At 49.0% G+C, this 19,034-nt stretch overlaps 2 protein-coding genes and 4 non-coding genes across 6 annotated transcripts; 3 read left to right on the top strand and 3 right to left on the bottom strand.

Annotated features, from left to right (window-relative positions):
• Positions 1–388: 388 nt before the first annotated feature.
• LOC109677467 (olfactory receptor 1F1-like) lies at positions 389–1,408 on the bottom strand. Its single transcript, XM_020153435.2, has one exon. It carries the CDS (start codon positions 1,406–1,408, stop codon positions 470–472), a length of 939 nt encoding a protein of 312 aa, XP_020009024.2. The 3' UTR covers positions 389–469.
• A 6,263-nt stretch (positions 1,409–7,671) lies between these two features.
• On the bottom strand, positions 7,672–8,610 carry Or1f1 (olfactory receptor family 1 subfamily F member 1). The gene has a single exon (XM_020153436.2). It carries the CDS (start codon positions 8,608–8,610, stop codon positions 7,672–7,674), a length of 939 nt encoding a protein of 312 aa, XP_020009025.2.
• Positions 8,611–12,950: 4,340 nt separating this feature from the next.
• Trnak-cuu (transfer RNA lysine (anticodon CUU)) lies at positions 12,951–13,023 on the top strand. The gene has a single exon. It is a non-coding gene; the product is annotated as a tRNA-Lys (tRNA).
• Positions 13,024–13,125: 102 nt separating this feature from the next.
• On the bottom strand, positions 13,126–13,197 carry Trnap-cgg (transfer RNA proline (anticodon CGG)). The gene has a single exon. It is a non-coding gene; the product is annotated as a tRNA-Pro (tRNA).
• A 3,643-nt stretch (positions 13,198–16,840) lies between these two features.
• Trnap-ugg (transfer RNA proline (anticodon UGG)) lies at positions 16,841–16,912 on the top strand. The gene has a single exon. It is a non-coding gene; the product is annotated as a tRNA-Pro (tRNA).
• Positions 16,913–17,751: 839 nt separating this feature from the next.
• On the top strand, positions 17,752–17,823 carry Trnap-agg (transfer RNA proline (anticodon AGG)). The gene has a single exon. It is a non-coding gene; the product is annotated as a tRNA-Pro (tRNA).
• The last annotated feature ends 1,211 nt before the right edge of the window (positions 17,824–19,034 follow it).

Here is a 19,034-nt window from a genome sequence, read left to right as displayed (position 1 = left end):
TCTGAGTGTTTTTGTGCCCCAACCTTTATGAGTGACCATTATGGAAGATACATAAAGAAGTCTGAGGAAGGCCAGTGATTGTCCACGTGGTAGCACATTACAAACACCTAGAAGTTTTGTTTTTTTTAATTCCCAGAGTTGTACACTTGCCCACAGAGATACTGACTTTTTTGCTTAGTATTGGGGCTGTGTCTGAGGTGATTCCAGTGTTCACATGCACGTATGACACTTATATTCCAAACAAAACACTTAAAAAGGAATAAGTAGATTTGTACCTGAGATAATTGCAAAGTCAGTCCTTCGAAAGAAGCCTCATTATTTGATAGATTCACCAGGGGAGCCTCAGCCCATAATAAATGAAGAGCCGTTACCTTCTACCCGCCCTATATTGTTTGCAGTTTGACTCCATCAGACTGAACTAGTGAGATGTGCACTTGCTTAGGATCAAGAATCATTCTGAACTCTTACATCAGACAGAGAACGTCCTCCTGCTGACCACTCTCCTCAGAGCCCCTTTCAAGTCCCTGTTCCTCAGGCTGTAGATGAAGGGGTTTAGCATGGGGGTCACCACTGTGTACAGCACAGTGGCCATGGTGTCTTTCTCAGCTGAGCGCGAGGATGAAGGGTTGAAATACACAGCGATGATGGTGCCATAGAAGAGGCCGACCACAGCCAGGTGGGAGCCGCAGGTGGAGAAGGCGTTCCACCTTCCCTTGGTGGATGGGACTCTCAGGACAGCACAGGTGATGTGGATGTAGGAAGCCAGGATGCAGACGAATGGGGTGACCATGATGAGGGCACCCTCGGTAAGAATCATCAGCTGGTTGAGCTGTGTGTCCGAGCAGGAGAGTTTCAGGAGGGGAGTCACGTCACAGAAGAAGTGAGGGATGGCGTTGTCTGCACAGAATGAGAGTCGAGCCATCAGCAGGGTGTGTAACAGAGAATTTAGGTTGGCGACAATCCATGATCCAGTGACCAGCAGGGCACAGAGCTGATGGGTCATCTTTGCTGTGTAATGTAAGGGGTGGCAGATGGCAACAAAGCGGTCATAGGCCATCACAGCCAGCAGGAAGTTGTCCATGTCAGCAAACACACAGAGAAAATACATCTGTGCGAGACACCCAGAGAAGGAGATGGCCTGAGTCCCGAGGACATGATTGGCCAGCATCTTGGGGACAGTGGTGGAGGAGAAGCACACGTCCACGAAGGACAGGTTGCTGAGGAAGAAGTACATGGGGGTGTGCAGGCGGGGGTCTGTGCTGATGGCCAGGACGATGAGCAGGTTTCCCAGGACGGTGGCCAGGTACATGGTGAGGAAGAGCAGGAAGAGGAGCTGCTGCTGCTGGGGCTGCCTGGAGAGACCCAGGAGGAGGAACTCGGAGACGCTCGACTGGTTGGTGCCTGTCATGACCTGAGCCCAGGAGAAGAGAGGACGGCGAGCTCAAAACCGTGACAGGGTGGTTACAGTGTGCTCAGGCTGTAGTCAGGACCACATCTGCAAATCAGTTCACAGAGTTGCTAAAAGAATAAGAAAGGAGAATAGAAAATGAAGAGAAACAGAAAACAGAAGAAATTGCAGAGAGAGGAAGCTTATTTGGAGATAATCGTCAGGGTTTTCCTTCTGGGTTTGAATCACTTCCTGACACTGGGCTGCATTTCAGTGGGTCTCACTCAGGACGTCCTCACGCCCACCACATCCAGTTTCCAGCACTCAGGCCTCGTGCTTTTCTGCTTCACTCCCTGTTTCCTGGTTGGATGTTTAATATGGAAGAACACACACAATCTAAGACTGTGAATGTCTGCTCACATTTCTCTGTTCTCTCTCCCACCTCACCCACCCGACTCCTTAGCAGCTCGTAGACAAGAGAAATGATTGTTGCCGGGCATGTCTCAAGTGACAAACAGTGGATTTAAGACTCCTATTACTTCCTGTATCTGGAAGATAAGGCTAGCCAAAGGGCTCCCAAAAGAACTTCACATCTTTGTCTACTGCTGTAACCTTACCTGGGGACGCTGGGGCTGTCGCTATCCCTGTTCTGGCCAGTGCTGCTCTTTATCTGAGAGATTGTGACATCCTCAAAACATGGCAGGTCCTGAGCCAGTGAGGAGCAGGTGTTTGTGGTCTTACTCTTCTGTGCAGGAAAGATGTTCGGGGAAGTCGCAGAGCAGGCACTTACAGGACCCTCTTTGGCCATTGGGACCACATTCCCCAAGAGCCTCGTTAGAGCCAAGAAGAGAAAAACTGCCCCCCCCTTTGGCCCCTTTGGACCAAGCACTGATGGCAAAGAATGTCGCTAAACTTTAGATGTAACTCTTGGGTGAAAACTTAAACACATTAGAACTGAATTCACATGGATGGCGACAAATCTCAGATAAAGTCCCTTGGGACTGCACCCCTCATTGCCTTGGTGATCTGATCCTTGCCCACAGATATCCTTTTTCATTGTTCAGACCCAGGAGTAGTCCTGTTTGCTTTCTTACATCTGGTCATCTTGAGAGACACTTTGTAATGCCAGATTGTCTCCAATTTGCAGATGGGAAATTAAGAGCACATTACTGAGATAGGCTTAGTCCATGGAGCAGACATGTTTATACATTTTTTTGCAAAGGGTAGCCTGAGTCTAAGGGAAGTTGTCTGTGGGAGCACCCAGCAATCTAGGATAGAAGCCTTTTGAAGAGTCTCCCAAACTCACACGGCTTTACTGTTTACCTAGAAAGGAAATCCCTAAGGCTAGGAGGGTGGCACATATGACAGAGTGCCTTCCTAGCAAGTGTGAATCCCCATACCATCAAAAAAACGAATGGGACCCCTTCGTCCGTACAGTCTCAGTGTGGTGGGGCCCCAGGAGCCATGTGTACACCACATCTCCTTTTCCTCACCACACTGGGTTGGACCAGAGGATTTGGGAGTAGGATTGAGGGACAACCAGTTCATACCATTATGTAGCTTGGCCAAAATTTGTCATCCCAAACCTATTCTGTCTGCCCAGTTCTTTTCTGAGGAACAGACAGGGGCTACACATCTGGGTGTATTGGTGCATGACTATAATCCCAGCATCTGGGAGGCTGAGACAGGAATATTTCAAATTTGAGGCCAACCTGCACTCCATAGTAAGATACCATCTTAAAAAAAAAAAAACAGCAGCTGAAGAAGAAAGAGGAGGAGAAGAAAGTGAAAGGAAGGAGAAGATAAAGAAGGCGAAGACACTATTTGGAGAAAATCCTCCTGGTTTTCCAATTCCTGGTTTGAGTCATTTTCTGAGGATTGACTGCATTCTCGCATGTTTCACTTAGGATTCATATTTGTAAATCACAGAAACTATTTGTGCCTAATTTTAGCAGAAAAAGTATCTTATTTAACAAATCTGTTTCACCAGTGAGTGAAGATGGTAAATTGTACAGAGAATTCCTGGGGTCCGGGGGCGACAGTGCCAGTGGCTGTGGCTGAAGCACAGGATGCCACACCTGTGCTTTCTGGCAGCAGTATCAGTGTCCCCACTAGCTGACCCTCAGGCAGGATTGGGGGCCGGTACCAGGTTAGTGGTCCTCGAAGACTGGGTTTATTACTGCTAGAGCCAAACGTAGGACTGAGACCCACATTTGACCTTACTGCAAGAATCAAGTGGTAAACAGTGGCCGTGCATCTGAGAAATTAAACAACTGGACAGCATCAACTCCAGTTTGCAATTTTAAAAAAGAAAAACCCAAATGTTATTTGCAAAGGATAAAGTGATAATAATATGGCAGGTGCAACAGGCCTGCTGGGTGAGCCAAGCAAGGCAGTCAGTCAGCAAACAGCGTGGAGCCATTATCGATGCCAGAGTCTCATCACAACTGAAAATTTAAAATGTTAAGTGGACACTACATACTCCAAATGCACAGGGACCTGAGGTTGGTCAATTCAAAAAAGCGATGAAAAGGTTCACATCAGGGTGAGAAGGCTGCAAGGTCTTCAGTGATGTCTTTCCTCTTTATTTTCCTCCCCAATGTTCTGCGATGACGTGTTACCATTCATATGCACAGGAGAGCACACACATCACATTGTCACCATCACCTTCAAGGAAACACATTTTTGGAGCCAGGTGTGGTGATGCACGCCTGCAATGTGTAACGCCAGCACTTGAGAGGATGAGTGAGGAGGCGAGTTCAAGGCCAGCCTGGGCTACATTGTCTCAAAAAAAAAAAAGGAAAGAAACTTATTTTTTTAAAAAGATATTTAATGACATCACCAAGCACCAGTGGCTCATGCCTGTAATCCTAGCTACTCAGGAGGCTGAGATCAGGGGGATTGCAGTTTGAAGCCAGCCTGGGCAAATAGTTCAAGAGACCCTATCTGGAAAAATCCCTATCACAAAAATAGGGCTGGTGGAGTGGCTCAAGGTGAAGGCCCTGAGTTCAACCCACAGTACTGTTTAAAAAAAAAAAGAAAAAGAAATTTAATGACATAGATAAAATCAAACATAAGTGGAGTAAAAATGTTCATGCAATGGGAGAAAACTGAAAAGGAGAACACAAAGGTATTCCCACTGCTTTTACTCAAAAGCTCTTTATACATTTTTTCTTCTTCTTTGTAACTTTCTTCATTCCAAAAGGTTTCTACAAAAAGAATTGTCAAGAACCCCAAATTTTACCCTATGCACAAGAAGCTTGTCGGTTCCAAGATGGCAGAAAACACAAGAGTCTTGGGCCAGAGACAAAGGACAGTTTATTACTCACAGCACTAGCAGAAGCCAAAACATCAGCATTTACACCAGTTTCCTCAGAAAGACATGAACAGGCCAAGTGATCTCTGCATGCACGGTGGTCTGTGTTTCAGGAGATGAAGCCCAAGTTCAAAAATCAAGCCTTTTATAATTGTGAAAAAGCCACCTGACATTGCTTCACAGGGAGAAGCTTTACTTCTTATACTGGACAGAAGAAACCCTGCCGTTGCTCTGAAAAGACCATGTCCATCTTCCAAGGCTGCTCACTATACAAATGTCCTTGATGAAACCGTCTAGGGCACAACCAGTGCCTCTGCTCCCAAAACATGCAGAAAAGCAAGAGACCCGAGAGAACTGTCTCCTAGCAGCTATGTATTAGTTTATACTCACAAAGTTTTGTTCGTTTGTAAGAGTGAACAGGTGATAGGCACCCATTATAGACAACTCTTTGTAGTGTGGGATTGTATTCTAACATTTTGTCACGTACTAAATGTTTTTATTTTTTGGTGGTACTGGGGTACTAAATGCTTTTCAAAAGGAGGATCCTGATACAGGAGGAGAGACCCCTCCAGAAAGTCAGAAAATAAGTAAATATAAACCAGAAAAATGTAGAGCTCATAATCTTAATCTTAACAAAAGAATGCATCAAAAGGAAAAGAAGGATTAAAGAAGACAAAAGTCACTCTGCCACTAAATGTGCAATGCTCACAAAGCCCGTAACAAAGCCCGTGCCCCATAACACGCTATCAGATCAAAAGTCAAAGCTGCTTTGATACAATGTAAGAACCTGTGTAAATGCCACAATGTACCCCACCCAGCACAACAATAATAACGACAACAATAAAAATCAAAGCCTCTGATCCTGAAGACCATGGGAAAAAGAAAACAGTCCATTAACATAGAGATAAGTAATTGAAATGTGAATTAGAACTTACAAATTAATAATCTATGAACTTACACCTTACAAATTAATCAATAAGTTATACTCTGTATACATACTTACTAGAACAGAATGGCTTTATCATGGAGAAAAAGAGCTTGATTGAAGTGGTTCTGCGAGAGACCCCGAGGACCCAGAGGGACCCCAGGGAAGAGCTGGCCAGACGCAGCGGGGCTGGAAGTTCCCTTGGGCTTATCCACCATGGTCCACACCACGGTCAGATTTTAACAGAGGATGCACTGAATTTGAATAAAGTTAGCTGTAAGCTGAACCTTAGGTAGGTCAAACATGGACCTCATAAAGGGACGGGGAGCATGGGTGTCAGCACTGCAGTGAAACAAGACCCAACAAGATCACCCAGCATGGGTGGGAGCTACACCATGTGCTACTCACCCAATCATGCCAGTGGGCGTGACTCATCCACTTCTCTCTCCATGTCTCTCTCTCTCTCCTCGATAAAGTGGGGCTGGCTGACCCCTTTGACTAAGTTCTGGAAGCTTTAACATCACGAGGGAGGTAACAGACCCCTGCTAATAATGGCAAGTTGGGTCAGGCAGATGAGTGAACCAAGAAAGGAAAGGTGTCATGGTCACTGCTCCAAGCTGGAATGGCATGTCACTCGGGATCCTTGTGGCAGTGAGGGACATGCATTTACCACCAGGAAGTGTGCAGCAGTGTTGTTCCTATTAGAGGAACTCCTGAAATTCTTCAGAGTCCAGGAATGGGTGAGTCACACTGCATCCGTCCGACAAAATACTACTGGTCCATTAAAATCACATTTCTAAGACCTTTATTGGCATGGGAAGAGGAGAATGAAAAAATTAGAAAGCAAAAGTCTATGGCTAGACTGCAGCCAACTTCTGTAAAGTTATTCATGGCCCATAACTCTGGGAATCTTTGAGCAGCAAGGTTACGGTTTGTAATTTGGGTTCTTTCATAGTGTGTATTTCATTTCAAATAGCAGTGATATCTTTAACGCGGAGAGTTCAACAGCTTCTTCTAAACTAAGAATGTCTACATTAAAAGCTAAGGTAAATCTCCAGCACTGCAGAAACAAAAATAAACTCAAGGCAGTATCAATTCAGTCATTTTCTTTTCTTTCAACTAAAGCTAAGTATTGCCTTTGACTAGGACACTCCAGAGACTCGGGCACAGAGTGAGAAGCAGGTGCATTGGGTCTGAGGTGCCTCATAAGCTGTGGAAAGTCCTGGTGGAGGAGACAGAATGAGTCAAAGACAATAGAGCTGTGAGAACCACCAGAGGGAGTGGGAGGTTTCGTGAAGGAGGACGTGCAATGGCACGGTTCCCAGAGCAGAGAACAGGGCAGTTGGACTGGATGGAGGGGCAGCATACACAGATTTGTCTACCTGATGTTAAACACAGGATGCTGTTGAAATCCACTCCCTAAGGACAGGTAGCCAACCGGCCTGCTTCTACAGGGTTTCTTCTGTGTGTGTCACTGTTTTGTACCTTGGGAAGCCGTGCCTTCCTCCCCCCATCTCATCTGAAATGCAATTACTTCAGTCCTCATATTTCAACAGTCTCAAAATTAATTCTGTGAGCATTTTTGTAACCCAGCCTTTACGACTGATCATTGTGGAGGACACAAAAGGAGGCAAGGTACACCAGTGAGTGTCCACCTCGACCGACTGCATGTTAGAATCAACTCAGATGGCTTTTTGACATCTCAGTGCTGGGGACCCACCTGCAGAGAGTCTGAATTATTTGCTCAATATCAGGGCCAGTGTACTGATATTCTAGGTGACTCCAATTCAAATACGTCTATAGCATGTTAATCCTCCAAACAGGACAGTTACAAAGAGCATAAAATAATTCCAAAGTTAGTCCTTCATATGCTTCATAAAGACACCGGACACCAGGTGAGTCATAGCCCACAATAAATGAGGAACTGTCACCTTCTACTGCCGCTGTGCTGTTTGCAAATGTCTTGATTAAACCATGGCTGTGCCAACTCATCTGGTGAGATGTGCGCTTGCTTAGGATCAAGAATCATTCTGAACTCTTACATCAGACAGAGAATGTCCTCCTGCTGACCACTCTCCTCAGAGCCCCTTTCAAGTCCCTGTTCCTCAGGCTGTAGATGAAGGGGTTTAGCATGGGGGTCACCACTGTGTACAGCACAGTGGCCATGGTGTCTTTCTCAGCTGAGCGCGAGGATGAAGGGTTGAAATACACAGCGATGATGGTGCCATAGAAGAGGCCGACCACAGCCAGGTGGGAGCCACAGGTGGAGAAGGCGTTCCACCTTCCCTTGGTGGATGGGACTCTCAGGACAGCACAGGTGATGTGGATGTAGGAAGGCAGGATGCAGACGAATGGGGTGACCATGATGAGGGCACCCTCGGTAAGAATCATCAGCTGGTTGAGCTGTGTGTCCGAGCAGGAGAGTTTCAGGAGGGGAGTCACGTCACAGAAGAAGTGAGGGATGGCGTTGTCTGCACAGAATGAGAGTCGAGCCATCAGCAGGGTGTGTAACAGAGAATTGAGGTTGGCGACAATCCATGATCCAGTGACCAGCAGGGCACAGAGCTGATGGGTCATCTTTGCTGTGTAATGTAGGGGATGGCAGATGGCTACAAAGCGGTCATAGGCCATCACAGCCAGCAGGAAGTTGTCCATGTCCACGAGCAGGAAAACAAAATACATCTGTGTGAGACACCCAGAGAAGGAGATGGCCTGAGTCCCGAGGACATGATTGGCCAGCACCTTGGGGACAGTGGTGGAGGAGAAGCACATGTCCACGAAGGACAGGTTTCTGAGGAAGAAGTACATGGGGGTGTGCAGGCAGGGGTCCATGCTGATGGCCAGGACGATGAGCAGGTTTCCCAGGACGGTGGCCAGGTACATGGTGAGGAAGAGCAGGAAGAGGAGCTGCTGCTGCTGGGGCTGCCTGGAGAGACCCAGGAGGAGGAACTCGGAGACGCTCGACTGGTTGGTGCCTGTCATGGGGCTGGGAGCCTGGGCCCAGAGAGACAAGGAGGATAAGCTCCAAAGATAGGAAGCAATGAGTAAGATGGGGTAATTGAGAAGATTGTAGGAGCCAGGCACCGGTGGCCACGCCTGTAATCTCAGCTACTCAGGAGGCAGAGATCTGGAGGATCCAGGTCTGAAGCCAGTCCAGGCAAATAATTTGAGAGACCCTATCTTGAAAAAAAAATCACAAAAATAGGGCTGATGGAGTGGCTCAAGTGAAGACTCTGAGTTCAAACCCCAGTACCATGGGGGGGCGCAGGGGGAAAAACAAAGGTTGCAGGAGGACAGGGCATGGGGCTTAGTAAGGAATAGAATTTTGATTTCTGTGTTTTGGAAGTGACTGGCCTTCTCTGAGCCTTCATTCCTCATTAGCAAAATGAGATAGCTCCTTTATGGGGACCATGCAGCACCTGTGGGAGGATACCTGAGAGACTGTGACAGTGGGTCTCTCGTCAATCTTCGTATTCTTTGAACTTTCTACTACTACCTCGTATTTTTAAAACCACTACCTTATAGGAATATTAATGAGTACCAGAGAATGTAAAATGGTTGCCATAGAGTCTACCATCATTTCACACAGAGTGCTGATGTCATCAGTATCATTAGTGGCACACCTCAGAGAGAACGGGTCAGCTTTTATCATCTCCAATCTGGACATGTCACAATTGGTTACTGTTCTCAGAGTGGTAATAGGTTCTGCTGCTTCCTCCTGGGCTCTCATTTACAGAGATCCAAGCCAAGCCTTCTTAGCCACGTGCACCAGACTTTCCTGAGCCCAATTTGTGACATCAAAGCGCAAAGGAGCCAGAGATCATTGGCAGAAACCCAGCCAAGTGGTGTTCCCGGCAGTCAGGACCTCACAAAATGACAAGACCGATACTGGTCATGACAGGTGACTGCAGAGAACTGCTCATGTACCTATGTGACTTCACCTCCAACAAGCAGTTATTCGTCAAGTCCCACTGACCTGACTCTTACCCAGAAGATGGGCAGTCCTCACTGTCACCAGAAGTCCTGGGCTTGCTCCATGTTTTCAGAATGGACCAGAGGGGCTTGGTCTGGGGGAGGATTTGTCATCGGGGTTTTTAGGCTAAGTCTGCGTGAATGAGAAATGGCACGGACTCAGCCCAGGGCAAGCTCTTTCTGTGAGCCTGTGTGGCTGCTCGGGCCATATTCCCTGAGAGCCTTGTTAGAGACGAGCAGAGAATAATTGTCCCTTCTCCTCCCTGGGCTCTTGGACTCTAACACCGAGAATAAAGACGTGTCATTAGAGTTAGGTAATTTCTGCTTCGGGACTTGACAACACTGAAAATACTGCAGTCTTGGGGCTAACCATTGGCAACGCCCTTCTGCCAGAAAAAATTCATTCTCTGGTGTTTTATTCCCCGTCCACGCTGGAGGGTGTCCTTGTTGGGAAGTATGTGTGAGGGTGAATAGCCATTAAGAGATTAAGCTTTGGATTGTCACAGACCAGATCCATCATTACCAGTTGTACAACCTTGGAAAAGCTACCAACCTCCTCTGAGCCACAAAATTTCACCCTCTGTAGAGTATTCATCCTGTACAGTTGTGATGAATGACTGAGATAATTTATGTTAACTCACATAAACAAGTCTCGCAACTCCTGAACTCACTGACGCTCTGAGCCAGGGCCACGCACACTAGGTGGAGGCAGCAGCTGTTAAATCATGTTTGCGTCCTGTGCTCTCCGCTCAATCTTTACCTGTCCTCTGCTTGAGTGTCATTTGGAGAGACCACCACACACTTCCTTCACATTTCAATAGTTATTTTCATAAGGGACCATGTGACAAGTCTTTTCTTCTAGATTTTAATTTGGGGATAAAAGAGAAAGGGGACCCATTGCTGAGTCTACTGATAAGTTAGTGAGATGTGGACTGCAATGAGTAAAGGGGAATTCTGGAGTCCAAACAGTATCACCCTTCCAGATTTTTCCTCTGTAGTTGTTTTGAAGGCAAGATCTGACTGTAAAGTACCCAGAAAGCATTTGACACTGCATTGTGAAGTTCACTTTCCTGGTAAAACCATTAAGGAGCACTCGTAAAAACCATGTGCTCACCAGGTGTGGTGGAGCATGCCCATAATCCCAGCACACAGGAACAGGAGGCTAAGGCAGGAAGACTATGATTTCCATGCCAGCCTGAGCTACATAGCAAGACCTTGTCTCAAAATGAGTCAAAGTGTCAGGTGACTCCTTGAAATAATGTCTTTTGGAAACCATATGTCCCTCTAACTAATCTTACACTTTGAGTTGTTATCAAATGTGTGATTCATTCTGACTCTGGTGTCTTAATAAATAGTATTTATCTACTGCCAATAACTCAAGACAAAAATCTTAGGCGATAAGGCATCTTCAAGTCTCCATTAGGCACAAATTATTAGACATTGCAATCTGTCCATCCTATACCAAAAAAAAAAAAAATACCAAGCAATCCACAAAGCTAATTTTGAAAGATTTAGGGGTAGAGAGTAGTCACTGAATTAGTAAAAACAGTATTTGCAAGTGACAGAAACTAATTCACATCAGCCTAAGGAGAAATGGCATCCACGGGTTGCTGAAGGGGCTTTTAACAAAGCCCGTGTTTTTCAGACAGAGCAAAATTTAGGAGCCCAAGTGATGACATCAGAATCCTGTGTTTCTCTCTCTCTCTATTTTGCTCTGTTCAAGTTCACTCTGCAAACTGCATCTCCACATGGTCACAAGATGCATACCAGCAGCTCCGAACACACACCGTCCCCAGGTAACCATCACTGGGCACGTTACTAATGCCAGGTGAGGCTTGGGTCCTGTGCCTAAACCTAAACCCACCATTCTGGGTGGGAGAGTGGGTGTTCTCATCATCCCGGGTCATAAACCCAATCCGTTCTGCTATGGTTTGGATTTTAAGTGACACCAAAGGTCTCCTGTTGAAGACTTGCTCCCCAACAAGGCTCAATGGGGAGTAAGTGGAACCCTGAGGTGGGGCCTGGCGGGAGGAAGTTAGGTCATGGGAGAGGCATATCCTTGAAGGGAATTTGAAGGGAATAGTAGGACCCTAGTTTCTCTCTCTCTCTCTCTCTCTCTCTCTCTCTCTCTCTCTCTCTCTTTCTTCCCAACATGAGATAGTGTTTTCACTCCACCACACATTATGAAAACATGCTGCCTCACCACGGATCCAAAACAACAGGGCCAATCAATCATGGACTGATGCCTCGAAAACTATGACCCAAAATAAGGCTTTTCTCTTTGTGAGTATTTGCCATAGTGATAGGAAGCTGGTGAGCACACAGCCCAGTGATGGAATGTCCACCTGGATGAAATGGAGGTGGAGGAGGGCTCTCCAAACAGCTCTGAAGAATGGACATGGGAAGGACAGCCCAACAAACAAACCCCCGGACTCTGTGATCCACTCCACCATAGAGCAAAGCGATTAGAAAAGAAACTTAAGGTACAGAGATACATTAGTAAGCTGTTTTAAAAGATTTTTTTCAGTGACAAGTGTGAAGTCCTGAGTTCAAATTCCAGTCCTGCCCCCAAAAAAAATTTTCATGGAACTTAGAAAAAAGTTAGCCAGGCACTGGTGGCTCACACCTGTAATCCCAGCTACTTGGGAGGCTGAGATTGGGAGGATTGAGGATGAAGGCCAGCTTAGGCAAATAGTTTGTGAGACTCCACCTCCAAAATAACCACACCAAAATGGACTAGAGGTGTAGCCCAAGTACTAGAGCACCTGATTTACAAGTGTGAAGACTTGAGTTCAAACCCTGGTCCCACCAAAAACAAAAATTATAATCAAGGACTGCTCAATGTTGATGAGCAACTTGAGCACCCAGATCTTGGTTTCTAAATACCACAGCCTGAAAAAGCACATAGTTAGATTAGTCAACTAATCACGCCCTTAATCCCAGCTACATGGGAGGGAGAGACAGGAGGACTGAGGCTCAAGGCAGACCTGACAAAAAGTTATTCAAACCTACCTCAAGAATAAGGCAGGGAAGGTGCTGCATACCTGTACCCCCCCTGTTTGGGAAACATAGCTAGGAGGATCACTATCCAAGTCTGCGCAAAAATCCTAATGTGGATTTCAATCCTAAGGTGGGGCAGGTTGGTCCCTGGTCCAGTCAAAAAAGTGTCCTCTGGGGCGTGAACTGCCCCCAACTAGACTTAGACTCTGTCTGTCCACACACACATCCGGCCCTGGTTGGCCTGCGCGGGTACTTGGAGATGGCAGCAGGCCCCGCCCCCTCGCTGCTTTCAAGGCACTGGTAGCAGAGGAGCAGGGGAGGGCTTGGGAGGTGACAGTGGCCCCAGGCACACCCGGCTAGCTCAGTCGGTAGAGCATGAGACTCTTAATCTCAGGGTCGTGGGTTCGAGCCCCACGTTGGGTGCAGCTTTTGCGCTGGCTCAGGGATTTTCTTTCCAGACAGTGCAGCTTCCTTCTGAAGCTCATATTTCTGGGCTAAAATAATGGAAAACGGGATTTATCTCCAGGGCTCGTCCGGGATTTGAACCCGGGACCTCTCGCACCCGAAGCGAGAATCATACCCCTAGACCAACGAGCCTCCCTCCCAGTCTCCTCAAACAAGTGTGGAACTGGGTTTATTCCCAAACTACGCCCTTCATGCTGTCACCTCGGCGGGACAAGGCCTCGCCAGTTCTAGGAAGAGGGCTCCATACCTTGGAGGAGGGCCTATCTCAGTCCTTGGCCTGGGGCTACAGTGGCAGAGACTGTGGTTTAATGACTGGGGACCCAAACGAACCTGGGCAGCCAGCTCGTGCCTAGGCCTGTTTGGAGCTGGGGCAGCTCAGCCAGTTGCTATAGTTCTGGGATTCCCGGTCCCCTAGGTCGCAGCCCTAGAATTTCCACCCTGTCTAGCCTCACTCAGCTCCCTGCCACCATGCCCTCTCAGGCACTAGGGACACTGAGGTTCCCAGAATGCAGCTGGCTTACCCAAGGCCTCACATTAAAGAGCAGGTAGAACCAGAGACGTCACTTGATCGCCCATTCAGCTCAGTGGGGGCACAGCTGAGCCTTTTTTTTTTTTCCTCAGCCTCCCACCGTGCCTCTCACTATGCCTGCTTCAGCTATGGACTCCTCAGATCAGGGTCGGGGTTCGGAGTGTCTTTTATTTTAGCTGGCCCACAAGGATGGCGCCCACTGTGGATTTCAGCCCTAAGGGATCGAGGGCTGTTCCCTGCTCCAGTCAAAGAAGTGTCCTCTGGGGCGTGATCTGCCCCCACCTAGACTCACGGAGGAGACCCACCATGGAGGAGAAGGGAATAGCAGCTCAGCTCCTCAGGCCCAGGAGAAGGCGAGCACCAGTGCACACCCCGGGGCCTCCTCACCCCTTGGTAACAAGGCCTTATGGAAGAATCCCACAAGTTTTCCTCCCTCAAGGGACCAAATCAGGGCTGTAGCCCATTACACGGGAAGGAATCCCAAGAACCTGGGTTTCTCCAGCGTTTGGCTCTTGCACCTCAAGCAAGAATCGATCATAAACTGGACCATCCGCCACCACAAGACCTTGTTTCTCCGCTGACCTCTGTTTGCCCTTATTCCAGGGCCCATCCTGGCTCAGCGACATTGTCCACAGTCCAGTCCTCGCTGCACTGTGCTTCAAGAGAATTTGACTGCAGTCGATCAAGCAGAGGGGATCGCGTCCCAGTGTTTGTTCTGACCTTCCCACCTCTCCCACTCAGGGAGGCGAGTTCAAGGTCCCCCAGATGTGCCCAGTGCAGAGGGAGCAGGGCTTTCTGAGCCCAGGTTCTGGAGGTGCCCATCCCCCTCCACACTGGCGCCCTGTGTACATCATGGAATCTTTGTCTGCAGGGACAGCTTGCTGTTCCTTGTCCTTTGTGCAGCGTTTCCAGGCCAGTGATGGTGGCCGAGCGGAGGGAGAGGGGTGTTAACAGTGACAGTAAACCTGTAACGCTTACGGTACTGTTAGGGCACTTTTGCAAATCAGTACTGTGACTAAATATTATTCAGCCACGATTAGGAGCGAAGTGCTGATGCACACTCCACAGGATCGAACCTGGAAAGCTTTATGTCAAGTAAGAGGAGCGGGACACGAAGGATCACATATGTCTGACTCCTTTCATACGAAATGGCCAGAATATTTCATCCATGGGCACAAAAAGGAGATCAATAGTTGCCAGAGGAAGGGGGAGAAGCGAGCAGGCTAGCGAGACTGCTAGTGAACACTAGATTCTTTTTGGGAGGATGAGAATGTTCTGGAATTAACAATTATTGCTGCAGAACCTTGTGAATGCACTAAAAACCATTCAATTATACATTTTAATGGAGAGTTTGTGCAGGAGCAGTATTGTCCCAGTTGCTGGGGAGGCTGAGGCACAAGTATGAGGCCATTCTGGGCCACATAGTGATCTCTGTCTCAGATAGATGGACAGACAGACAGACAGGTAGAAAGATAGAACGGAATTAAAAAAAAAACCCAGCGAGATAAAACAAAGAGTTGAGTTTTCTGGTGTGTGTAATTATATTCAATTATAAAAATACTAGGTCAAAACATATGCCAAACATTGAACTGTTCCGAAGGAGTTTCCGTGGTGTGAACAAAGAAGACACGGAGTGACACAGACCCCGGGAACGGATGGTGCAGAAAACAGGGAAGAACTTTGTTCATAAGATGAGTGGCTTTCACGTTTATTGGCTTTTCTTTTCCCCTCTCCTTGTGGGTGAATTATGACTGTGGCTCTCCCGCCAGCCCTTCCAGAGCACTTCCAGCTGTGTGACCGTGGACTGAACACGTAACTTCCAGCGCCTCAGTTGTGTCACCTGTAGCACTTGGACACAGTGTGGGTTAGCTCAGGGAAGCCAACAGAGTTCCGTGCACACTGGCAACTAGGAGGAATGACGACTTGAGTCCTGTTCTTGGCTTCCTCCTACACTTTTATTTTACTCCCAGTGGATGGAAAGGGGAAACATGGGAGCCAAGGACCCAGGAGAGTGGACCGGGTTCCCTTGGCCTCCTTTATTTTCCATGGAAGTCACTGAAGGTGGTGGTCTTGGCAGCCTGATGAAGACATGTGTCCCCAGCTAGAGGAGACCATGCTTGTGGGCTGGGCTGCCTTTATCCCCAACTGTGCCAGCTTCTAGACACCCCAGACCACCATTCACTGCTACTCGGCAAACCTTGGCTTGCAGACTCAATGTTTCCAGCCTCTGGGCTTGAAACTCTTCCTTGGACAACCTCCCTTGTGTGACCTCCGTTCAAGGTTTTGTTGATTGCCACCCAATTCACTCATGGGCAGGGGAGGACGATCCATTCCTGCAAGACAGGCTGGGGCAAAAGTGTTTCGTCTAGAGTCATATGCCCAGGTAAGAAAGATGAACATGTGATGGTGCACACCTGTAATTCCAGCTACTGGGAGGCTGAGGCAGGAATGCCTAGTTCTCTGCCAAGGTGAACTACACAGCAATTCTTCCCTTTACCATCACCCACCCCCACCCACGTGCACACCAAAAAAAAAACAAAAAACAAAAAACAAAAAAACCGGAAGAAAACAGATCAGTGACCCATAACTATCAAATTCCTCTGTAGGTCTTCATTTCTATTTCTTTTTTTATACTATAAAAGAATTAGGGGTGGTGTAGGATTTGGTCAAGGGCTTTGCACCTGCGAATCCAGGCACCCTACCACTTGAGTCACACCTCCAGTGCATTTCGCTCTGGTTCTCTTGGAGGTGGCCTGGGCTGGCCTCAAACCACAATCCTCCCGGCTTCAACCTCCCAACCAGTTAGGAGTGTAGGTGTGAGCTACCAGCACCCGGCTAAAAGCCATATATTTTTAAAGGACTTTAAAAACTGGAGCCAGTTCTAAGACTTGGCTGTGGTTTCTGTTGAAATTGGTTGGATTTCACTTACCAATCTGAAAAACGTAAAATCTGCGCGTTCTGGGCTGGGGAGCCCTCCATCTTCGTGGTATGTGCACCCATCTGTTTTGTACGCTAGCCAGACGCTTGGCGACGGAATAATCGCGGCTCATGACCTCACTCAGAGGGAGGTGGCCCTCACCCTGACATCCGGTGGCCGCCGCAAGCCCGCGCCTCGGTGTCGTCCGAATCACTGAGCGCCGAGCTATCGGGGTGCTGGGTGCAAGCGAGTCCGAGACACGAGTGCTTGCCCACGCGTCGTCGTCAAGAATTAAATAAATAAATGAATATAGGCGGGAGCAGCGCGGCGGCTCGTTGGTCTAGGGGTATGATTCTCGCTTTGGGTGCGAGAGGTCCCGGGTTCAAATCCCGGACGAGCCCTCCTTTTGCTTTGCAATCGCCATTTCCATTTTCAGCAAGGGAGGGAGATTGAGAAGCCAAGGTCTTTCCGAGAGCCGCAAACAAAACAAAACAACAACGACGACAAAGCGTGATGACAGCAGGGCGCGGACTCGCGCGGCCGGCTCCTCCGTGGGGCGTCTCTGTCCCCGCTGCCCACGCCCAGGCCCGGCCGGGACTTCCCGCCGGAAGACGGAGGGCGTCTCAAGGCTCGGACATGGCGGGTGCCCACATCGGCCGGATCCCGGGAGTCAGGTCACGTTGGACCCGGGGAGGACAGAGCGACAGCGCAGTGTCCCCGAACCGAGCCCACGACCCTGCGGCGTCCCTGCTGCCCGATGGCGGCGTCCTGCATCTGTCCCGCGCCCAGGGGCCGAGGACGCCCGATGCCCCCCGAGGGGAGGACGACGGACGGCGCGGGAGACGCGGCGCGGGGCGAGGCCCGCGGGCACCCGGCAGGGCCACACCGCGGCGGTGACCTGGCCAAGGCGCGCGTCCCTGTGGGCGCAGCTCAAGGACCTCACGCAGCCTCCGCCTGCTTCTTGGGACGTCCCCGAGTGACCGCGACCTGACCTAAGCTCCAGCCGAGGCCCGCGGACGCGCGGGTCCCCAGCCCTGCGTGGAGTGCGGTCAGCGGGCCACAACCCAGGGGACCCCGCCTTGAGGGACGCGGACAGCAGCCGGGCGCTGGGCTCCTCTCCGCGGCCACCGTCTTTGAACTCAACCTTGCAGGGGGCTTGACAACCACTGCTCCCCGCCGCCCCCGACCCCGCCATCCGATGCGACGCCAGCCATAATGACCACTAGGTGCATCCTCGCGTGGCTCGTTGGTCTAGGGGTATGATTTTCGCTTAGGGTGCGAGAGGTCCCGGGTTCAAATCCCGGACGAGCCCGTGTCATTTTATTGCTCCAAACATCAGAGTCTGCCTTGTCTTCGCTGATGCGATCGGACATTTGTACCTGGCCTTGGCCCCCTCAGTCCCAGACATCAAAGGCCGACCTCTAGGACGGGAAGTTTTCCTACCGGGGAAGTGCTCAATAACACACGTTTCTTCCTCAGCTGGAGCCTGGGAGTCCCAGATGAAGGCTCCGGCCAATTTCTCTCCTGGTGAGGGCCTGCTTCACGTTTGCACTCAGCTGTCTTCCCCTCCGGGCTCGCCGTGGCCTTTCTTTGAGTGCCTGTGTTCCTGTCCCCACTCCAATGGCTACTATACCAGGTAATTTTTACAAAAGACGACAAGGTGTCTTGGCCGCCCACCGCGGCCTGTTAAAGTTTCTCTGTAGTCCTGTGCCTTCCGCTGCTTCTGTCACTGTGACTTCTAGGCTCCTTCCTGCACAATATTGAGCCAAGCTTCACAGGCAGGGGTCTTTAAAATCAGCCTGGGGCCCCCACTCACAGCTTTTGGACAGGGAGACCCAAGCCTGGGCAGTGGAGGGTGGTACTGGTGTTTGTAGTTGGCCATCAGAGGCCTTCCTCTTCCCCTGCCCCCACCCACAACCTGCTCCCTCCTCACTGCATGGTCTCCCTGTGCTGCCCAAGTTCCGGAGGAATGCAACCCAACTCTGGTTGCAAGTCCCAGCATCTGCCAGGACTGGAGTCTCTTCTGCTCTGCTTTATAGACATGTTATTGGCAGGGCTTTGCTTTTGTTTGGGATGGGGACCTTGAGAGTGTGCCTTGAACCAAGGTTTGTGAATAATCGAATTTTGTGCAGCGTATGTAAGGACAAATGTGGAGAACAAACAAACAAACAAACCTGACGACTTTCATGAAAATGACCCATGCCTGGTTATGTCCCCCCACCCTGGCAGAAGCAAGCCCCCAATTTTCAGTGGAAAAATACACTTCTATGCTAGAACTCACACAGATCCCCACACAAAGAAATGTTCACCTTAGAAACAGCAAGGAAGCAAGGCACTGTGAGTAACAGCGCATAAACAACAGGCAACAGAGACAGAATTGCAAAGGTTTCTGATGCTAAGGTTATCCAACAAAGATCACTACGCTTACTAATGTCACCCAAATCAGCTCTACCTCAGTCCTCTTGTCTGGCAAGAGAAGAATGCAGGCAAGACAGGAAAATGTAGCAAAAGTGACAGTAAGGT

This window comes from Castor canadensis, chromosome 17 (assembly GCF_047511655.1).
Source record: "Castor canadensis chromosome 17, mCasCan1.hap1v2, whole genome shotgun sequence".
Taxonomy (NCBI): Eukaryota; Metazoa; Chordata; class Mammalia; order Rodentia; family Castoridae; genus Castor; species Castor canadensis.
This window is presented reverse-complemented; position numbering and strand designations above follow the sequence as displayed.